This window comes from Formica exsecta, unplaced genomic scaffold (assembly GCF_003651465.1).
Source record: "Formica exsecta isolate Colony F162 unplaced genomic scaffold, ASM365146v1 scaffold188, whole genome shotgun sequence".
Classification (NCBI taxonomy): Eukaryota; Metazoa; Arthropoda; class Insecta; order Hymenoptera; family Formicidae; genus Formica; species Formica exsecta.
The window spans coordinates 35,998-53,410 of NW_021849185.1; the positions used below are offsets into that span (position 1 = coordinate 35,998).

A 17,413-nucleotide genomic window follows, 5' to 3' on the forward strand; every position below is an offset into this window, starting at 1 on the left:
TGTATACATTTTGACGATCGTAATATTCACGTATCATCGAGTGCTGTATCGAACTTGCTGCCTTTGAACGTGCGAAAGATTCAGGCCTTCTATTCTCACTGCTCGTTTGGTGCCAAAGTTGGCAACAACTTTTGCCAGTACCATTAAGACGTATAAACATTTCGAGAGTTCGCGATTCTAAATTTTTCCCAGACCGAGGGCTTTGAAGCGAACGACTGAAGCAACTGCATTAGCTGGCGCTAAATACGCGGTGAAAATACGAGGCTTCGGTCTGTCCTGGCATCTTATGTTAAGGAGGCTTATCGAGAAGCTTCCGCTCGGACGGACATTAAATACCCCTTTTCACAGCGTCGTCGCCGTCGTCTTTTTCGCGCGAGAGAAATGTACGCCGCACAAGGCGCCCCTCTTATTAATTAGTTTCTTTTTTACTTTGATATCGTCTTTACCAAGATCACACACCTGGCGTTCGCTGACCTAAAGTAATCGAGCTATACACTGTGTAACAAAGTGCGCGTTGTAAAGTGACTGTATATACAAATATAAATTATGCGATTACCTGCTCTTTACTTCGCACGTCTTCTCCTCTCCTCCTCTAAAATCTGCTCCTATTTTTAAAATTGTTTAGCTTGAAAAGAAAAATACATATATATATTAAAATAATATAATCTTAAAAAATCGTAAAAAGATATATGTGAGATGTACAAACTATCCAAATGTCTTCAAAAGAGATTAAGTAAAAAAATATGTAAGATATATTAATTATTTATTACGCCCTATATTTATACAACGATGACTCAAAGAAGTGTTCCATAAAAATTGTATTAATCGTACTGATTATATTTTACTGTCGCATTAACGTATTTCATTTGCACTACCCGTGGAATATTTACATCGATTTGCAGGCATTCATTCTTAACATATAGAACCCAAGAGACGAATACAACAAATCACATATTATACAATGGTCTCATTTGTATTACTATAAAATATAGGCGAATAAATACAGGCTGCGAATGTTCCTTTCGAGGATAGATAATATTAATAGAATTAGAAAATAATAATCTTTTATATTTAATAATTAGATGGTAATTATTATATAATTATTAATTTGTCATTATTTACATTAAGTGTCCAGCAAATCCTTCCGGATTTCTTGAAGTCGTTGATTATACTCTTCACGAATTTCTTCGATGGGCTTAACTAAAAATATCGGCACATCATCGTCTCTTCTCTGTAAAAAAGAAATTGAATTTATGTTATATAATATAACGTAATAAAAATATTAACGGAATAATACATTAATTATCAATTTTTATCAAGTTTAATCTTTGGTGATACATCTGTAAATATAATTAGATTTAAAAAATCTGTATTAAATATAAGAATATTACTCATTCTCAAGCCGATTTACCTGGAAAAGGCATTCGCCTTCGAATTCCAGATACTTCTGCTTCCTCGCTCTCAATAACAAGCCTACGCATTTACTGCTAATATTAGTATAAATATTGAAGATATCACCAAACGTAATGGCAATTACGTCGGGATGATCTCGGCAGGGTGTGCCTTCGTGACTAATAATTTCACAAAGCTCCAAAATTTCCTTCAGTATATGGGCATTTGCCTTGCGACCACGCAGATCCGATAAGGAACCTGCTTCTGGTCTGAAGCAAATAATATCACAATTAAATTGTAAATATTATTATTGATAAAATTATATATCGCATTAAAAAAAAACAGAGTTTTCATTAAATGACAAATCTAACTAAATTTCAAGTACCTGCCGTATTCCTCTTTGGAGAATTTTGGTTTTTCAATGTTTATACCAGACGTGAATGGATTTTTGCTCTGCTTATCTTTGTGTTTGTTGGCATATTGATTGAACATAGCAACCTTGGCACCCAAGGATTCCTTCAAAAGTGATACAAAGACATATTTATTTTTAATTCGTTATTTTTAGTCGATTTAGTATTTAGTTCAAATTGCTCGCGTAAAGAATGATTTTCAACTTGAAATTTAAAAAATGGAAGAGAAACACATAAATGTAAATTCCCTGGAAATGTTTGAAACTTAAAGTTGTTTAGAAAAGGAAAACTGCATATTAAATTACGCAGACGTCAATGAGTTAAGTCATTCGACGCCTAATAAGCCAGGAATTTTTTGGAATTCTGCCAATTTGAACATATGGATTGACCCTGACCATAAAAGATGTCTTAGTGGCATCTTGACAAATTTTCACGGTCATATCTGTAGTTACATTCGTTTATACGTAATCATATTTTCCTATTTATTCGTTTCAAAAATTGAGTTTTAGCTATCTTGTCACTTTAGGGAAAAAACTTTAAATCTATAAAATTGTCACTCTTTTAAGAAAAATGTTACATTTTGTTTCTAAATTGTATTTTTCTCATTTGTCAAATATTATAATCTTTTAAAACGTGATATTAACAACGCGCATAAAAAGCTTATTGAAAAAAAAATTATCCATTTATTTCTATAATTTTTATTCGTCTTTTATCTTCAATATGATATATATCTTTGTATTAATATCTAGCCTATCTAAAAATTTCCCTTAAGAAAGCTTTTCATTCAATTTGTATATTTCAAGACATTATTATTAATGAATGTTTTCCGATAATTCTATAGTTGTGTGCGTAACTGAAAAACTTCACCAATACTTACATACATCGCCGAAGACATTGCAGCCCCACAATTTTAATCCAACAAAGTTTTACAAAATAAAACCAACGTTTTAAAAAAAGGAAGAAATTTTTTATCTAAATGATAAATTTTGAAACAACACCGTGCTTCACCTTTCGATATTCCAATGACGTTTTTGTTCACCACCGCCGGCGCGAATACGACGTCGCGACGTCGGACGTCTCTTTTTATAAGAAACCGACGGCACCGAGAGGCTCCCACCTTTCGATATTTCGGCTCGGGCCGAAATATTTGCCGCATTTCCGAGCCGATTCCCGGACTCTTGATTGGCTGCCAGACGACCCTGCGCGTTCCGGAAGTGATAATTCTTCAATTGCGCGCCCCAGCTGGCCCGCAAATTCATTCATGTTCTGCTTTCGGGAATTAATCCGCAAGCAAATTTCTCTCTCGCTCTTCTCGTTTGTTTATCTGATAAATGCTTGGTACAGTATATTTGCAAGAAACAGATCTTAACATTTCCAGGGAATATCAATATGCGTTCGCTGCCATAAATTTCGCTTGTTAACCGTTGAAGACTTGGCTGACCGGTATTTTGATTCAGATCTATTTTACTTAATTAAAATAATCGGCATGTTTTTTATTATCTATAACAAGATTTTGTAAAAATTTATTCAAATTATTTCAATTTATTTCGGAATATTATAGTAGAATTATGCATGAAGAAGTTGACGGGACAGGGGGACGGGTGGCACAAACCTATTCGATCCTTACAAATAAAAAATTCGGAAGATCCTATGCCCTGATTTATGCGCATCCGAACACCAACTCGTATATTGTCAATCTGTCAGTGATTTGAATAATTACACAACACGTTTAGACACCTGAGTACACCTGATAAAGAGGCATGAGACGTGCAACGAGTATTTGACGCGTATTCGACGGCACGGCGTGAATTTGATTTCCCAAATTAACTATCGGCGAGGAAGCAGACAATTTGTCACTGACATATTGACAATATACGAGCTGGCGTTCGGACGCGCATAAATCAGGGCATAGGATAGTCTTTCGAATTCCTTATTTATAATGATCGAATAGGTTTGTGCTACTCATCTCTCTCTCCCCCATTAACCCCTTCATGTATAATTCTACGCTGCTTTACATAATGTCTATTGAAGTTACTGCTATTTCGTTATCACGACAAATTCCATTTTTATTTGGCAAAATATGTATTCCACCTAAACGTTTCAATTATTTTGTTTTATTATTATAATTAATATATAAAATAAGAATTGTAAAAATGTATAACTGAGATTTACAAAAAAGAGAGAAGTTATAATTTAAAATATTATGACTGATAATAATAGCGCCGTAACACACAATTTCCGGGATATTATTCGTAAGTTACGTAAGTCTCGCGAAATTTAATTCATTACGCAGATCGATCTTTTATTCCTTTCGCGAGAAACGTTAATTGCGCGCAAACATCGCCGGATGGCTGGTCATAAAAGGAGCCTCAGCAAGTTGACATTTATGACGTCGCATTCTCAGCGTTCAGAAAACGCATTCTGAAATTAGATTTGTCGCATCAACAAATGAATACGTCATTCTGTCCTTCTTACTATAGTGCGAAGTCCGAAAATGCGCACTCGTAATGACATTTTCTTTTCTTCCTTTTCTAAAGAAAATCATTTCTTTAAAAATTTTAGCATCGGGACATTAAAATAAATTGACAATTTCTTACAATTATTTTTATATATCGCAAAATCAAATAAAAAAGCTCGATCTTGACGTGAGTGAAATTTTTGAGACAAATTTAGATCCGGATAATATTAAAGATGCTGTGAAAAATTCCAGAGATCATACATATAACGATCATCGCGCCAGAGGATTCTATAAATTATCCCACTGATGACCCTCGCAATGTGGCGATGACCCCGTAGTGAATTCTTTTGTTCTCTTTGTGAACAAATCTCATGTCAAAGATGCAATAAAGCAAAATCTGCTGGAATAACGCAATAAGACTAACCTAAGACAACGTATGCAATCAAAAGTCGGCCACGTGCGTGCTATAAATAAGCAAGAGATGAGCTTGGATTCGTACGGTATAACGGAAATAGGAGTATGCTGGAGTTTACGATGGTGATGTCTCTCAATGAAACTGCAAAGTATCTTTATAAATACAGCAAGAAGATAAACTTTGGAAGAATTTTCCCTGCTGCGAAGCACACTTAAATCTTCCTATTTGCTGCAGGAAGTTGCTATAAATCTATAGCTTATTATTTTTCTTATGAGTATATTAATAACAGCGTTTTATATATGGAATCATTCGCTCCCCCTTTTGGAGATCATGATCAACGACATCCAAATTTAAATACGATGCTATTATATGATAGGCATTCAAAGCCGTCACATGAAAGCAATATTTCTCCAACCGATAAGATGTGCAACTTGTTTTTGGCACGCCGCGCCAAATTTCGAAGTAATTAGGCGAATCCGCGTTGACGAACTGATGTAACCGAGGCCAAATGAAAGTCATAAAGTCGCACGGATGACATCAAGCTATTTCCTTGAATTATCTAGACATCTAATATAGCGATACAGTAATTTAAGATTAATGTAGCGTCTCACTATTTCATCTGCGGAATAACCACTAGAATCAAAAATCTAAAATGCAATTTAATTTTAAAAAATTTGCGTTTTTTGGACAATCACACACATGACACATCGAAAGGCCACGCGTGAAACGTTTGCACGTGCGTCAACGTAAATGCACGCGCCATTGACCGATGTCAACGACACGTGGGTGTCGGTATTCGAGTCTTTTCTCCGTCACAAACTCGAGATATTTGGCACTCGTGTTTTATTAGTCACAGCCGGTATTCGCGCGACTAACAACTCGTCCATTTTCATTTTTATTTTATTTTTTTTTTAATTTTAATATAATCGATAGAGTTCTTTCGGGAATAAAAGATCTTGATACATTAAAAAAAAAAGAAATTACTGTTCAACAGCAAAAATAAAATAGTTGCTTCAAAGATAAATAAATTATGTTAATATCGAAAAAAATAACGACGTTTTAAAATCGCATCGCAAGCTTTCAAATTCTTTAATGAGTACTTTTGGGAGTGCGACACAATATACATTATCGTGTAATGTTTATTAGTCATCGATGAAATAAAGAAAATAGATATATTTTCTTCTTAAAACATTGACCGCCAAAAGAAACTTGCAAGATGAAATATAAATTAGGTCATCAAACACATATAAAAAGGGTCAGTTTCTTAATTCCTAGCCTTGGATAAATGACCTCGTTGAACGCTACGTCTTTTTTTTTTCATTTAACAGTTCAAAATAGAATATTTGACAATCTGAAAGTTTCAGAAATTCTCTGAAAAGTAATGTTAGTAATTTTAACAAAGTTAAACGTAAGAGAGAATTTCTCGCTCAATTTTAATCACGCTCATTGAACATTCGGCATTTTTATCGTATTATAAATATTTTCTGACGTAAAACTATTTATTTATTAGACACGCGCATAGAAAAAATATATATAAAATTCTATAATAATTTAATTATAAATAAAGATAACACTATGTAAGAAACTCATAAGTGCCTCTACACAAAAGATTAAAGAAAGCAGGTTGTCTTGACGTAACGATCGACCTGGATAAAGTAGAACATGTATTAAGTGTACCGTTAACATGCACGCGCGCTCGGCTAAAAACGGAAACCAGGAAATATCCGCGAGTTGTCAAATTCGCGAAATCTTGTTTATATTTCTGGCTTGTTGAAAATCCCAATTTGGAATACGTATTTTGCCGTAAATGTCATCTCGATCCGTCTCGAATTCGACGTTTTGCTTCTCCTTTTCAACACGTCTGGGGCCGACTAAAATATCAATGATACGTCAAAGAGTTGTTAGAAAACGTTTAAATATTAGAATAACAAATGAGTCGTCAATTCAATCGCGGAAATCGCGACGCGCGAGCGTCTCTCTCGTTAGTTCTCAGTTATTTTTGGCCGTCGATCGCGTTATTTTCGGCCGCGTTCGTCATGAATCCGGAATTCGTGACGACTAATCGTCTTTTAAATCTATTTTACGAGGTTTTTCCTTCGACGATCGTCCCAAGTTATCCGCAATGAAAGAAAAGTGAATCATTTAAACAACTCGGAAGTAAACGCCCGCGCAAAATAATGAAAAATATATAGCCACTCTTTTCTTCTTGAATATGTGTTTTGTCAATATAAGAATTTACTTCATCAACGAAAAGAAATTTAAATATACATATACGTATATATTCGCATAACTAAAGAAATAAAAAGAAAATTAAAAGTCGTGAAAAAATTCGAAGTCAAAATAAAAACTAAACGTAATAGAGCCAGTAGTCACGTCCGGTCATTTCTTCAATCAGACACGTAGAACGGTCATCAGTCTACTTGAGTATCTCGAGCAAAAATCTATATATCAAGAGTAGATCAAGGAAACGGCCTTCATGGTTTGCCACTGTAAATAATATTGTCACTGACCTCTTCAGAATCACTATACTTCTCCATCTCTGAGCCGTAAAGTGACATCGTCGCGAGCGCCAAAATTCTATCGAAGGAATTATCGGGTTACCTAATTGAATTGACTCTAGGAGGATCTTAAATTACGTTATCGCGCACGTCAAAGTTAATTTTCTTCGCGATCTTTGGAGGCAGCACTGACCTCCGTCACAATGACTTTGGAACGGCTGCTCGATTCTATTTATGATCGTAGCGAGCACGTGACGTAGCCGACATCTTCGAGAATTTGAATTAAATACTTTCTATTAAAACGACAAAAATGTAGTAAGTCTCCTTATTACTGTATAATGCATACAATTTTTGTAAGAAAATCAGTAAAAATTATATTTTTACATAAAGAAAATAGTGAAAAAAATCGCAAGAAGATTCAGTGGTAAAAGTCGGACGTGGTCAGCCAGTAGTTATACCCGCTGGATATTTACAATCTTTTAACTGTATCTATATTCGCTTGTATTCCTTCAACTTACAATATTTAAATAAATATTTAAATTATAAATATAAATATTTTATTATNTTTAAATTTATTTATTTAAATTAATATTTAAATAACTAAAAGTAAATAAAAAGAACTTTTGTGATCATAGAAAGCAGCATCTTTCATTGCCTTCTTATAATTATTATTCAATAAAGAATAATAATAAATAATATGTTTTTTCTTATATTCAAAAAATATAAAAACACAAAATTAAAAGAAAAAATCGAAAAATTTATCGCTCTCTCTTTCTCGGATTTCCCGCCGGCTCAAAGTCCCCGAAATGCAACACGTCCCTGTTGCTTTAACAATAAACGTAAAATGCGAGCGAAAGATCAATAAAAACTGCGATAAAACGCGCAAGATACATCGGCGACGATCTCGTTATTCAATTACACCCGGCGGTCGACGATGTCGTCGCCTTCTTCGCGGATTAGCCGCGTTGAAAAACATGTTCTCAGGAAAGGAGACGGACCTGCGGAGACGGACATACGAGCGTGCGCATCGGAGCGGAATGCACCGAGAGCGAGCGAGCGTCGGCCACGACGACCAAGTCGTTCTTTTGTCATCGCCGAGGAGGAAAATAGACGCTCGCCGACCAGCCGGGGACCAATCGGGAAGGGCCGCAACGCGGAAACGCGTGCGGGCGCAAGCGCCGCAAACGCGTTTAGATGGCACGTCGGTCGTTTGTTCATCCACCCCAGATCGAGCCTTCTCTCTTTCTCCTTCTCCCAGTCGCTCACCCTCTTCCTCTCACCCTCCCTCAATCTCTCTCTCTCTTTCTTTCCTTCGCGCTCCTCGAGCTTGCGTGCGCGGCTGGAACGACGCGGAAAGCACGTCGAAGCGGTGATTTTCGAAGCGAAGATCCATCGACGTCGACGTCCCCGGGTGAGTAAATCGTCCTAAACGACGACGATTAATCACCTCTTCAATCGAAATAACATTCTCAACGTCGCGAGAGAAAGACTTCGATCGGTCCTGCTGCGTGCAAGCTCAAGCCGGCAAGCGCCGGCCAGCCAGGGAGTATCGATTCGAGCCGGCGCGCCGCTCCTCGGGCGAATCCGCCCTCGACTCGTCGCATCTCGTAAGCTCGTCGCACGTTCACGAGCCGGGGGTTTCTCTCCGAGCGGACAGGTAAAGGGTTTCCTCCGAGCGGCGCGAGTCTGATAACGCGACGACAGGGAAGGCCGGCCATTACGCGTAACGTGATTGTTACATTCGATTAAATAATCGACGGTTGTGTGCTCTACGCGTTATTTTTCCCCGTCCGAAACTCTTTCCAGGATTACGCGATTATCCCCCGGGGTGTGGAAGCTTGGTGCGGATCCGGGTGTGTACGTCGTCGCGATCGATCGATTCCGGGCGACAGTTCGATCGAGGTAAGTGGTACCGATTCACCGACGATGGTCCCGAAGTCGTTACGCGATGTGTCGTAATCGCATCGTGATGCATGTTGCATCCGTATGTAGTCTTTCCGAAACGCATCCACCTGGGAAGGAATATATCCGAGCGAAATTTCCGACCGCACACGATCGTTTGTGAGAGCAAAAAATCGTGAGGAACCGCTCATTAATCACCTCTTCAATCGAAATAACATTCTCAACGTCGCGAGAGAAAGACTTCGATCGGTCCTGCTGCGTGCAAGCTCAAGCCGGCAAGCGCCGGCCAGCCAGGGAGTATCGATTCGAGCCGGCGCGCCGCTCCTCGGGCGAATCCGCCCTCGACTCGTCGCATCTCGTAAGCTCGTCGCACGTTCACGAGCCGGGGGTTTCTCTCCGAGCGGACAGGTAAAGGGTTTCCTCCGAGCGGCGCGAGTCTGATAACGCGACGACAGGGAAGGCCGGCCATTACGCGTAACGTGATTGTTACATTCGATTAAATAATCGACGGTTGTGTGCTCTACGCGTTATTTTTCCCCGTCCGAAACTCTTTCCAGGATTACGCGATTATCCCCCGGGGTGTGGAAGCTTGGTGCGGATCCGGGTGTGTACGTCGTCGCGATCGATCGATTCCGGGCGACAGTTCGATCGAGGTAAGTGGTACCGATTCACCGACGATGGTCCCGAAGTCGTTACGCGATGTGTCGTAATCGCATCGTGATGCATGTTGCATCCGTATGTAGTCTTTCCGAAACGCATCCACCTGGGAAGGAATATATCCGAGCGAAATTTCCGACCGCACACGATCGTTTGTGAGAGCAAAAAATCGTGAGGAACCGCTCTTAGGGATGATGGTTTCTCGAGGAGATTCCTGGTACGGTGATACCGCAATGCTTCGGATCGAGTAATCGCCTCTGAGAAATGGCCGCCTTCGTGGGGCTATAACTATTATTAGAAGAGGTAGGCCGGCTACAGACAGACGCGGGTTGCAACGCGTCGTGCGTAAATGAAGAGATGCAAACTAATTGCGAGATACTGAGATTCCCTAGACGCATCTGTCGGAGACACTCGTACCGACGTCGGTTATAAAAAGGAACGTATTTTAAAAATGAAAATTAAAAATGAAATACGTTCTCTAAGTTATACTTCTCTCTTAAAAAATTTTATAGGTGAATAATTTAAAATTAAACGATTAGCGTGTGTTGTCTAATCTCAGTCTAATCTATTTTTTTGCTTTATGTACATCGGGAAATATATCAGTTTGCGGTATAATTTAATTTAGTTGAACTTTAAAGTCTATAACGACTCTCGATAAAAACGTATTTAATAAGAATAAAATTTAAACACCAGACAATAAATATTTATCTGCATTCTTTTTTTTATTCAAAAATTTTTCAGGATTATAAAAAATCTCTCACACAAAAGCCATTTTTTAAAATATATTAAATAATTATTTACTTAATCAATTTACTTTTTTTTGAAAAATATTAGTTAAATAATTATTTTTAATTACTCTCTTCATATCGAAATCTAAATTCTTTATTATAAGACGTGAATCCGATATTCATTCGCTTAATATGTACCCCTTAATGTCTATCACTGTCAAAAAAAAGAACAGGCAACTTTTAAAACACCCTGTGCACCGCACCCTGTAGGCCGAGATTTTGCTAGGGCAGTATCATACACCCTTTATTGATCTAAAATGCGAACTCGCAGGATGGATTACCTGGGCCGCGCGATACAATCCGATTTGACGAGTTCATTGGAACGCAAACTAGCCCTCTAATTAATCTCATTCGAATCGACATAATCGAGTGGCGAAGCCGTTCTTCCACCTTTTTACGCAGCAAATCGCAATCGCCTCGGCGGGAAATAACCGCGCACACTCGATCCGATACCACTCATATTTATACACGTACGTCAAGAGAGAGAGAGAGAGAGAGAGAGAGAGAGAGAGAATTCACGAGCCCTGCGTGGGTCTCTCCTTGAAACGAATCAATACCCTTTGTAGCTTGTGAAAGGTCCTCTGTGTCCTTGCGCGTCAATATTTATTGCCTCTTTAATGTCCGATCAACGCGCTGCGTGCGCGTAGCTTTTATCGCGTTGCATTTTAAAGATAAACGTAAAAAAATTGATATTACAAGACGCAATTATATTACTTATCGAAGATATAATATTAAATACAGTCTCCTAGTCGCGTAAAAAGATATATTTGTCTAGATATTATTAAAGATTATTCTGATACACATTGTGTATGTGGGTTCAAACGATAATTCTCGTTTCCCGCATACAATATGTTAATGAATATTTGACAATGAACAATTATAATATTTGTACATCTTACACGTCTTTACATCACGTGAAGCTATTATTGTGTCTAAAATATTAATATTTAAATTACCATTCTATACACTGTTCAAACAAGCAGCCGATGGAACGCAGCTTATTTATAAAAGAACATTTTTAGAATCGTCTATAGCCGAACTATACTGTAGAGGTTCAACATTGGCTTACAAGGGTCTCCCTTGAGTCTATAATGTACAACCGATTTAACAACGGAGACACCAGTTTATATACAGATATTGCGTTGTGTTTTATAGTGAAGGGGGGAAGAATATGCAATATTAGATTGAAATCGATACATTATTGTTTTCCGCCTGTCGCTCGATCAATATCTCATCTCTGAATTTTCAACGATTCGTCTTCGCAGGTAGCTAGAACCTCGACAACATGGGCAAGGAGAAGATCCATATTAACATCGTGGTGATCGGGCACGTGGACTCCGGCAAGTCGACGACGACCGGTCACCTGATCTACAAATGCGGCGGTATCGATAAGCGGACGATCGAGAAGTTCGAGAAGGAGGCGCAGGAGATGGGTAAGGGCTCCTTCAAGTACGCCTGGGTGCTGGACAAGCTCAAAGCTGAGCGCGAGCGCGGTATCACCATCGATATTGCCCTGTGGAAGTTCGAGACGGCCAAGTATTACGTTACCATCATCGACGCGCCCGGTCATCGCGATTTCATCAAGAATATGATCACCGGGACCAGCCAGGCGGACTGCGCGGTGCTGATCGTCGCCGCCGGTATCGGCGAGTTCGAGGCCGGAATCTCGAAGAACGGGCAGACTCGCGAGCACGCGCTGCTCGCCTTCACGCTGGGCGTGAAGCAGCTGATAGTCGGCGTCAATAAGATGGACATGACTGATCCGCCGTACTCGGAGACCCGCTTCGAGGAGATCAAGAAGGAGGTGTCGTCGTACATCAAGAAGATCGGCTACAACACCGCCTCGGTCGCCTTCGTGCCCATCTCCGGCTGGCACGGCGACAATATGCTCGAGCCTTCCCCGAAAACCCCCTGGTACAAGGGCTGGAAGGTGGAGCGCAAGGACGGCAACGCCGACGGCAAGACGCTCATCGAGGCGCTCGACGCCATCCTGCCACCCTCCAGGCCCACCGACAAGGCACTGCGATTGCCGCTTCAGGATGTCTACAAGATCGGCGGTATCGGAACCGTACCTGTCGGTCGGGTGGAGACCGGTATCCTGAAACCAGGTGAATACGGCTGGATATATCCAAAAAATAATTTTTTTATTGAATATAATTATCTCTCTGTCTTCAACAATTTTGAAGATTGATCAATGTAAAATCTTAAGCAAACTCATCTGCAATTTTAAGGTATGCTGGTTACGTTCGCGCCGGCGGCTCTCACCACCGAGGTAAAGTCCGTCGAGATGCATCACGAGGCACTGACGGAGGCCCTGCCCGGCGACAACGTCGGCTTCAACGTGAAGAATATCTCCGTGAAGGAGCTGAGGCGCGGCTACGTGGCCGGCGACTCCAAGAATCAGCCGCCGCGCGGCGCCGCCGACTTCACCGCCCAGGTGATCGTACTTAATCACCCGGGACAGATCAGCAACGGTTACACACCGGTCCTCGATTGCCACACCGCCCACATCGCGTGCAAGTTCGCCGAGATTAAGGAGAAATGCGACCGTCGTACCGGTAAGACTACCGAGGAGAACCCAAAGAGCATCAAAAGCGGGGACGCGGCCATCGTGATGCTGCAGCCGACCAAGCCGATGTGCGTCGAGGCCTTCCAGGAGTTTCCACCCCTGGGTCGTTTCGCAGTCCGCGATATGCGTCAGACCGTCGCTGTGGGTGTTATTAAGGTACGACGAGTTATCTTGCAAAGGGAGTATATAAAGTATATAAGACTGGACCAAGCCTGTTTACGAAATTGTAAGATCTAATGAATTATATAATTATTAAATTGTATAATCCTAATAAATTATATAATTCGAATTATATAATTTATTTGCATTATATAATATAATACATAATTATTTTGCAGAGGGGAGGGGAGATATGATAAGACTGGACCAAATTTGTTTACGAAATTTTAATTTCTTACGAATTTAGAGAAAAAAAAACAATTCTGTTTTTATAAATGTGATGAGATATAATATTTTAAAAAATGATAAAATTTATTAGAAAGAATGGAAAGCTCGTTTCTCATTTATAGAGAAAATTGTATAATTATAGAATTATATAATTATATAATTCATTATTTAATAATTTATTCCATTCCTAGTCGCTTAAAAAAATTATTTTCAATTTTGAGTCAATCAATCTCAAAGCGTATTGTCACGCAAATCTTATTTCATGCATGACAATCGCTTCATCATGGTAAAATATCAAAATTCTCTATCTACATTCTATTTATTTTAAATTTGCGATTGATAACAGTCCAGAAAAGTATATATGAAAATAATCTACTATATATAAATTATCGTAATAAAAACCTTAATTTTGCAAATTTTTCCTATAAATGAGAAACGAGCTCTCCGTTCTTTCTAATAAATTTTATCATTTTTTTAAATATTATATCTCATCACATTTATAAAAATAGAATTGTTTTCTACTCTAAATTAATTTTTATGCTACGAAATGCCGATTGTTCCAAGATATTAATTATAACGTCGCATAATGAGAATATTGTACTATTTCTCTCGCAGAGCGTCACATTCAAAGACACCCAGGGCAAGGTAACAAAGGCCGCGGAGAAAGCCCAGAAGAAAAAGTAACCATCAAGCTTCCTCGGAAGCTCGCAGTCCGCCGGCTGGTGCCCCGTGTCAGCAGGCGTCCCCGCGCAGCGGGGTCCTACCGTCAGGACGCAGCACGCCGCCGCGGTGGCTGCCCCTATGCTCGACTCATACTACTCGTCGACTAATACCAAAAGTCATAAGATGTTGTGCTTACCCCCGTTACATTACCCGGTAGTGTTGAATCCGCGCATCTATCCGAACCTACACATTCAGTTCACCCACGCCCCGCGCACGCCTCACATATGCTAGGGGGACGCGTCGCCCCGCGTCTCACCGCGTTTATCATTAATTACTCGATATTGACGATATGTGTCCGATATTACCAGGTACTCAGTTCCCTTGGACTCTGTGTAGTTAGGTTTTTCAATTGATGATACAACATCCGACAAACAACAACAATAACAAACGGGATGTCGCGAGGACAGCCACGCCTGGTATCTTCTCTCGTTCTCGTTCAGCGGGAGGGAAGAAGAAGCGAGGCAGCGGCTGCATCGCCTTTCCCTGTCTGTCGGATATATCTCATCGATGATGTATCGCGGGACGCCGCAACGAATATTTACGCCGCAGCGACGACGACGAGGCGAGCACCGCTGGCTCGCGCGTCCCAGCAAGACTTCACTCGATCGATTCTTTTCGAAGGGTTCGTTAAGGCTGATTTGTTCCGAGACTTGGTTGCCTCGCTGTGCGCGCGATTAGTTTTTATTATACTTATAAGATACTTATCTGTAGTTAGGGATCATTAGGGACTATATACTCTCCCCCTCCGTCATCAACGAGTCGCCGGCTATCTCCCCTCTCTGAAGAGCGGAGGAAGTAGAATCGCCTCCTTGGAGAGGATGAGACATCCGTCGCGAGTCGCCCACGTTAACCTCGGCGCTCTACCCTCCCGCTGACCATAGACGCGTTCTATGATATTGTTTTGACCCTTAGCCAGTATTACGTTGATGTAATAAAAAAAATCTTTAATTGCATTCTCTAGTGGTCTCTTTATTTTTTCCCTGATTATATTACGTATCTTCTCATAATTTCGCGACAGATAGCGAATAATTGTTATTAATCCTATCGCAATTGGACAATTTGAATTACGAGAAGTAAGATAGCTTCCTTCTCTTTCACTTTGATTGTGATTCAAATGTGAAAGCAAGAGAAGCGTGTGTATACAGGTATGACATAAAAAAGATAATCGGCGCTAGAAGAGGGATCTTTTCTATATATGGTAAATATAATTTATTCCGCATAAATTCTTTGTTAAAGTTACAACTATAGACACATGGTATATACAAATATATTTAATGCAAGTGATCTCTTTTACAAGAATTTTTAGTGTAATGCAGCTCTTGGTCAGTCTTTAATTGCTGAGGCCCGTTTTTCTTTGGCGGGGCGTCGAGCAGACTCAATCCTCTCGTAATCGAACATGACACAAAATTATTAATCGCGGAAAAGAAAAGAATGATGAAACTTTTTCTTCGTACATACAAATCACATATGTAAGTAAGGAATTCATGAATCGATATATGTAGGCACTTTTATGCTAACTTACGTCTCGAATACGGAAAATCGTCGGTTTATACGGATCAATTTGTCGGGATTTCGAAACAAGCACCCATCGCTTCTACGTGAATCAATTCTGTCAGGTTGATAACATTCATTTATTTATCATGCGTTTGCTAAGTTAAACCCAACAGAAATAAATTTTTCCATATGTTACATAAAAAATGGATTTGTTTCCGGATCCCAACTTGATACCAACCGGATACCTGACTTTGAAACACGACATGTATCTCTCTCCACCGAATAGTCAATGTATCGATATTCGATATCCGTAATGAGTACTGTAAGAAGTGGAAAGATAACGAGAATGTCATAATTAAAAGAATAATAATCAAATAATCGAATAAAGTCTGTGCTAAAAAATTCTTGATCATTTTCGACTCTGCATGATTATTTTAAAATCTGGATCCGGAAGATCCTGCCATCTTGAACTTGCAGCATATAACCATGTGGCGAGGCAAAGGCAAGGCTCAGGATGACCAAAGCAATTCACAGTTCAATATTTAATTCAGTTCTAAATTTTTATCACATAATTCTTACAGTACATACCAACATTTCATACTGATTCTTGACTAAGAGAACACGGCATGCGCGAAAAGTTTTTAGAACTGACAAAATGGAAAATAAGCGAGTCCAAGAAGGAGAATAAATGGAGCGAAAAGAGGAACGAGATGAGATATCCGTCAGGGAAGAAGGAAAATGGGAGTGTCTGAATTATACAGATTAACGACGAAGAAAGACACATCAAAGCCAAAACGACTTGGGCTTTCTATTCTTAATACTCTACCTATGTACAAATTCTTAACATGCTCTCTCTCTCTCTCTCTCTCTTTCATTCATTCTCTCATTCTTTATCTCTCTCTCGCTTCCTCTCATAAATGCTAAAACGACCCACAGCCTCGGTAAATGTTACAAACATCTTCGACTTCGGCAATGTACATCAACCAAGCGATCTATACACGATGCAAAATATTATAAGCAGACTATAAGAATTAATATCAATAATGTCAAGCGCATATGTGTCCCACATGGCGTGAACGGAAAGTCTCTAAAATCAGTTCAACGCGGAACGTGTTAATTATTTCTGCAAATATATCTAACATCACGCGTGATTAATCCAGAAATTTATAAGATTTTCCAAAGTTTAATATGACAAGATTTAGCAAAATTATTAATTATATCAATGAATTGTAACGCATATAGATCGCTCTATTCCGTCTATCGCGTATTGCGACTAATAAAATAGAGCAACTGTGAGTGTTGCTCGTGATTCTCGCAAGAGCTACGGACGGCCTCATGATCGCTCCCGGTTTTATCACGACATGTGATAATATTATCCAAGAACCCGCCCGAATTTATACAATCGCTTCAAATTAGTGCGGTGTAATCCGTCAAGGATCGATATCAGAAATTGATAAAGAACTGGGGATACGTCCCTCGTCTACGATAGACACTAGTAATCAAATGACAAACCATTTCATTTCATTCGCTTCTCCCTTATGTCTGATGCTGGTGAATGGGACTATGCTGTTGCGACCACGCGGGCGGTGACAAGTGATTAAAATTGACCGATATCGTGACCGGATGGAGAACGATGTCGGGTCCGGTGTCCGGGATAAAGCTTAGGTAGGGCCTGATCATGGACGCCTCGACTGTTAGTGGTACGTAAAAGGAACCGGCG

General features: G+C 39.6%; 3 protein-coding genes across 6 annotated transcripts in view; 1 reads left to right on the forward strand and 2 right to left on the reverse strand.

Moving 5' to 3' along the window:
• Positions 1-746: 746 nt before the first annotated feature.
• On the reverse strand, positions 747-7,390 carry LOC115233733 (actin-binding Rho-activating protein-like). 2 transcript variants are annotated; one of them, XM_029804284.1, is made up of 4 exons: positions 7,186-7,390; positions 1,778-1,908; positions 1,412-1,661; positions 747-1,231 (listed from the first exon to the last, which is right to left on the reverse strand). In XM_029804284.1, the coding sequence occupies exons 1-4, from the start codon at positions 7,231-7,233 to the stop codon at positions 1,124-1,126; spliced, it is 537 nt and encodes a 178-aa protein (XP_029660144.1). In that variant the 5' UTR covers positions 7,234-7,390; the 3' UTR covers positions 747-1,123. The 2 variants fall into 2 exon arrangements, with proteins under 2 accessions (XP_029660144.1, XP_029660145.1); XM_029804285.1 differs by lacking the exon at positions 7,186-7,390 and adding an exon at positions 2,680-2,859.
• A 1,047-nt stretch (positions 7,391-8,437) lies between these two features.
• LOC115233749 (elongation factor 1-alpha) lies at positions 8,438-15,152 on the forward strand. 3 transcript variants are annotated; one of them, XM_029804308.1, is made up of 4 exons: positions 8,438-8,584; positions 11,786-12,628; positions 12,752-13,245; positions 14,092-15,152. In XM_029804308.1, exons 2-4 carry the CDS (start codon positions 11,806-11,808, stop codon positions 14,158-14,160), a joined length of 1,386 nt encoding a protein of 461 aa, XP_029660168.1. In that variant the 5' UTR covers positions 8,438-8,584; positions 11,786-11,805; the 3' UTR covers positions 14,161-15,152. The 3 variants fall into 3 exon arrangements, with proteins under 3 accessions (XP_029660168.1, XP_029660170.1, XP_029660169.1); XM_029804310.1 differs by lacking the exon at positions 8,438-8,584 and adding an exon at positions 9,384-9,483; XM_029804309.1 differs by lacking the exon at positions 8,438-8,584 and adding an exon at positions 9,490-9,728.
• Positions 15,153-15,384: 232 nt separating this feature from the next.
• LOC115233751 (hairy/enhancer-of-split related with YRPW motif protein 2) overlaps positions 15,385-17,413 on the reverse strand; it is a 36,978-nt gene continuing 34,949 nt past the window's right edge. The window contains exon 7 of the mRNA XM_029804311.1: positions 15,385-17,413. This exon is cut by the window's right edge and continues 11 nt beyond it. Within this exon, the coding sequence (XP_029660171.1) occupies positions 17,230-17,413 (184 nt within the window). The 3' untranslated portion in view covers positions 15,385-17,229.

Coding starts and splice junctions, on each gene's coding strand:
- LOC115233733 (XM_029804284.1), bottom strand. CDS start 7,233: ATGTCACTTTACGGCTCAGAGATGGAGAAGTATAGTGATTCTGAAGAG. Junction 1,909..7,185: donor AGTATAGTGATTCTGAAGAG/GTCAGTGACAAT, acceptor TCACTTTTGAAG/GAATCCTTGGGTGCCAAGGT. Junction 1,662..1,777: donor TCCAAAGAGGAATACGGCAG/GTACTTGAAATT, acceptor TATTTGCTTCAG/ACCAGAAGCAGGTTCCTTAT.
- LOC115233749 (XM_029804308.1), top strand. CDS start 11,806: ATGGGCAAGGAGAAGATCCATATTAACATCGTGGTGATCGGGCACGTG. Junction 12,629..12,751: donor GACCGGTATCCTGAAACCAG/GTGAATACGGCT, acceptor TGCAATTTTAAG/GTATGCTGGTTACGTTCGCG. Junction 13,246..14,091: donor TCGCTGTGGGTGTTATTAAG/GTACGACGAGTT, acceptor TTTCTCTCGCAG/AGCGTCACATTCAAAGACAC.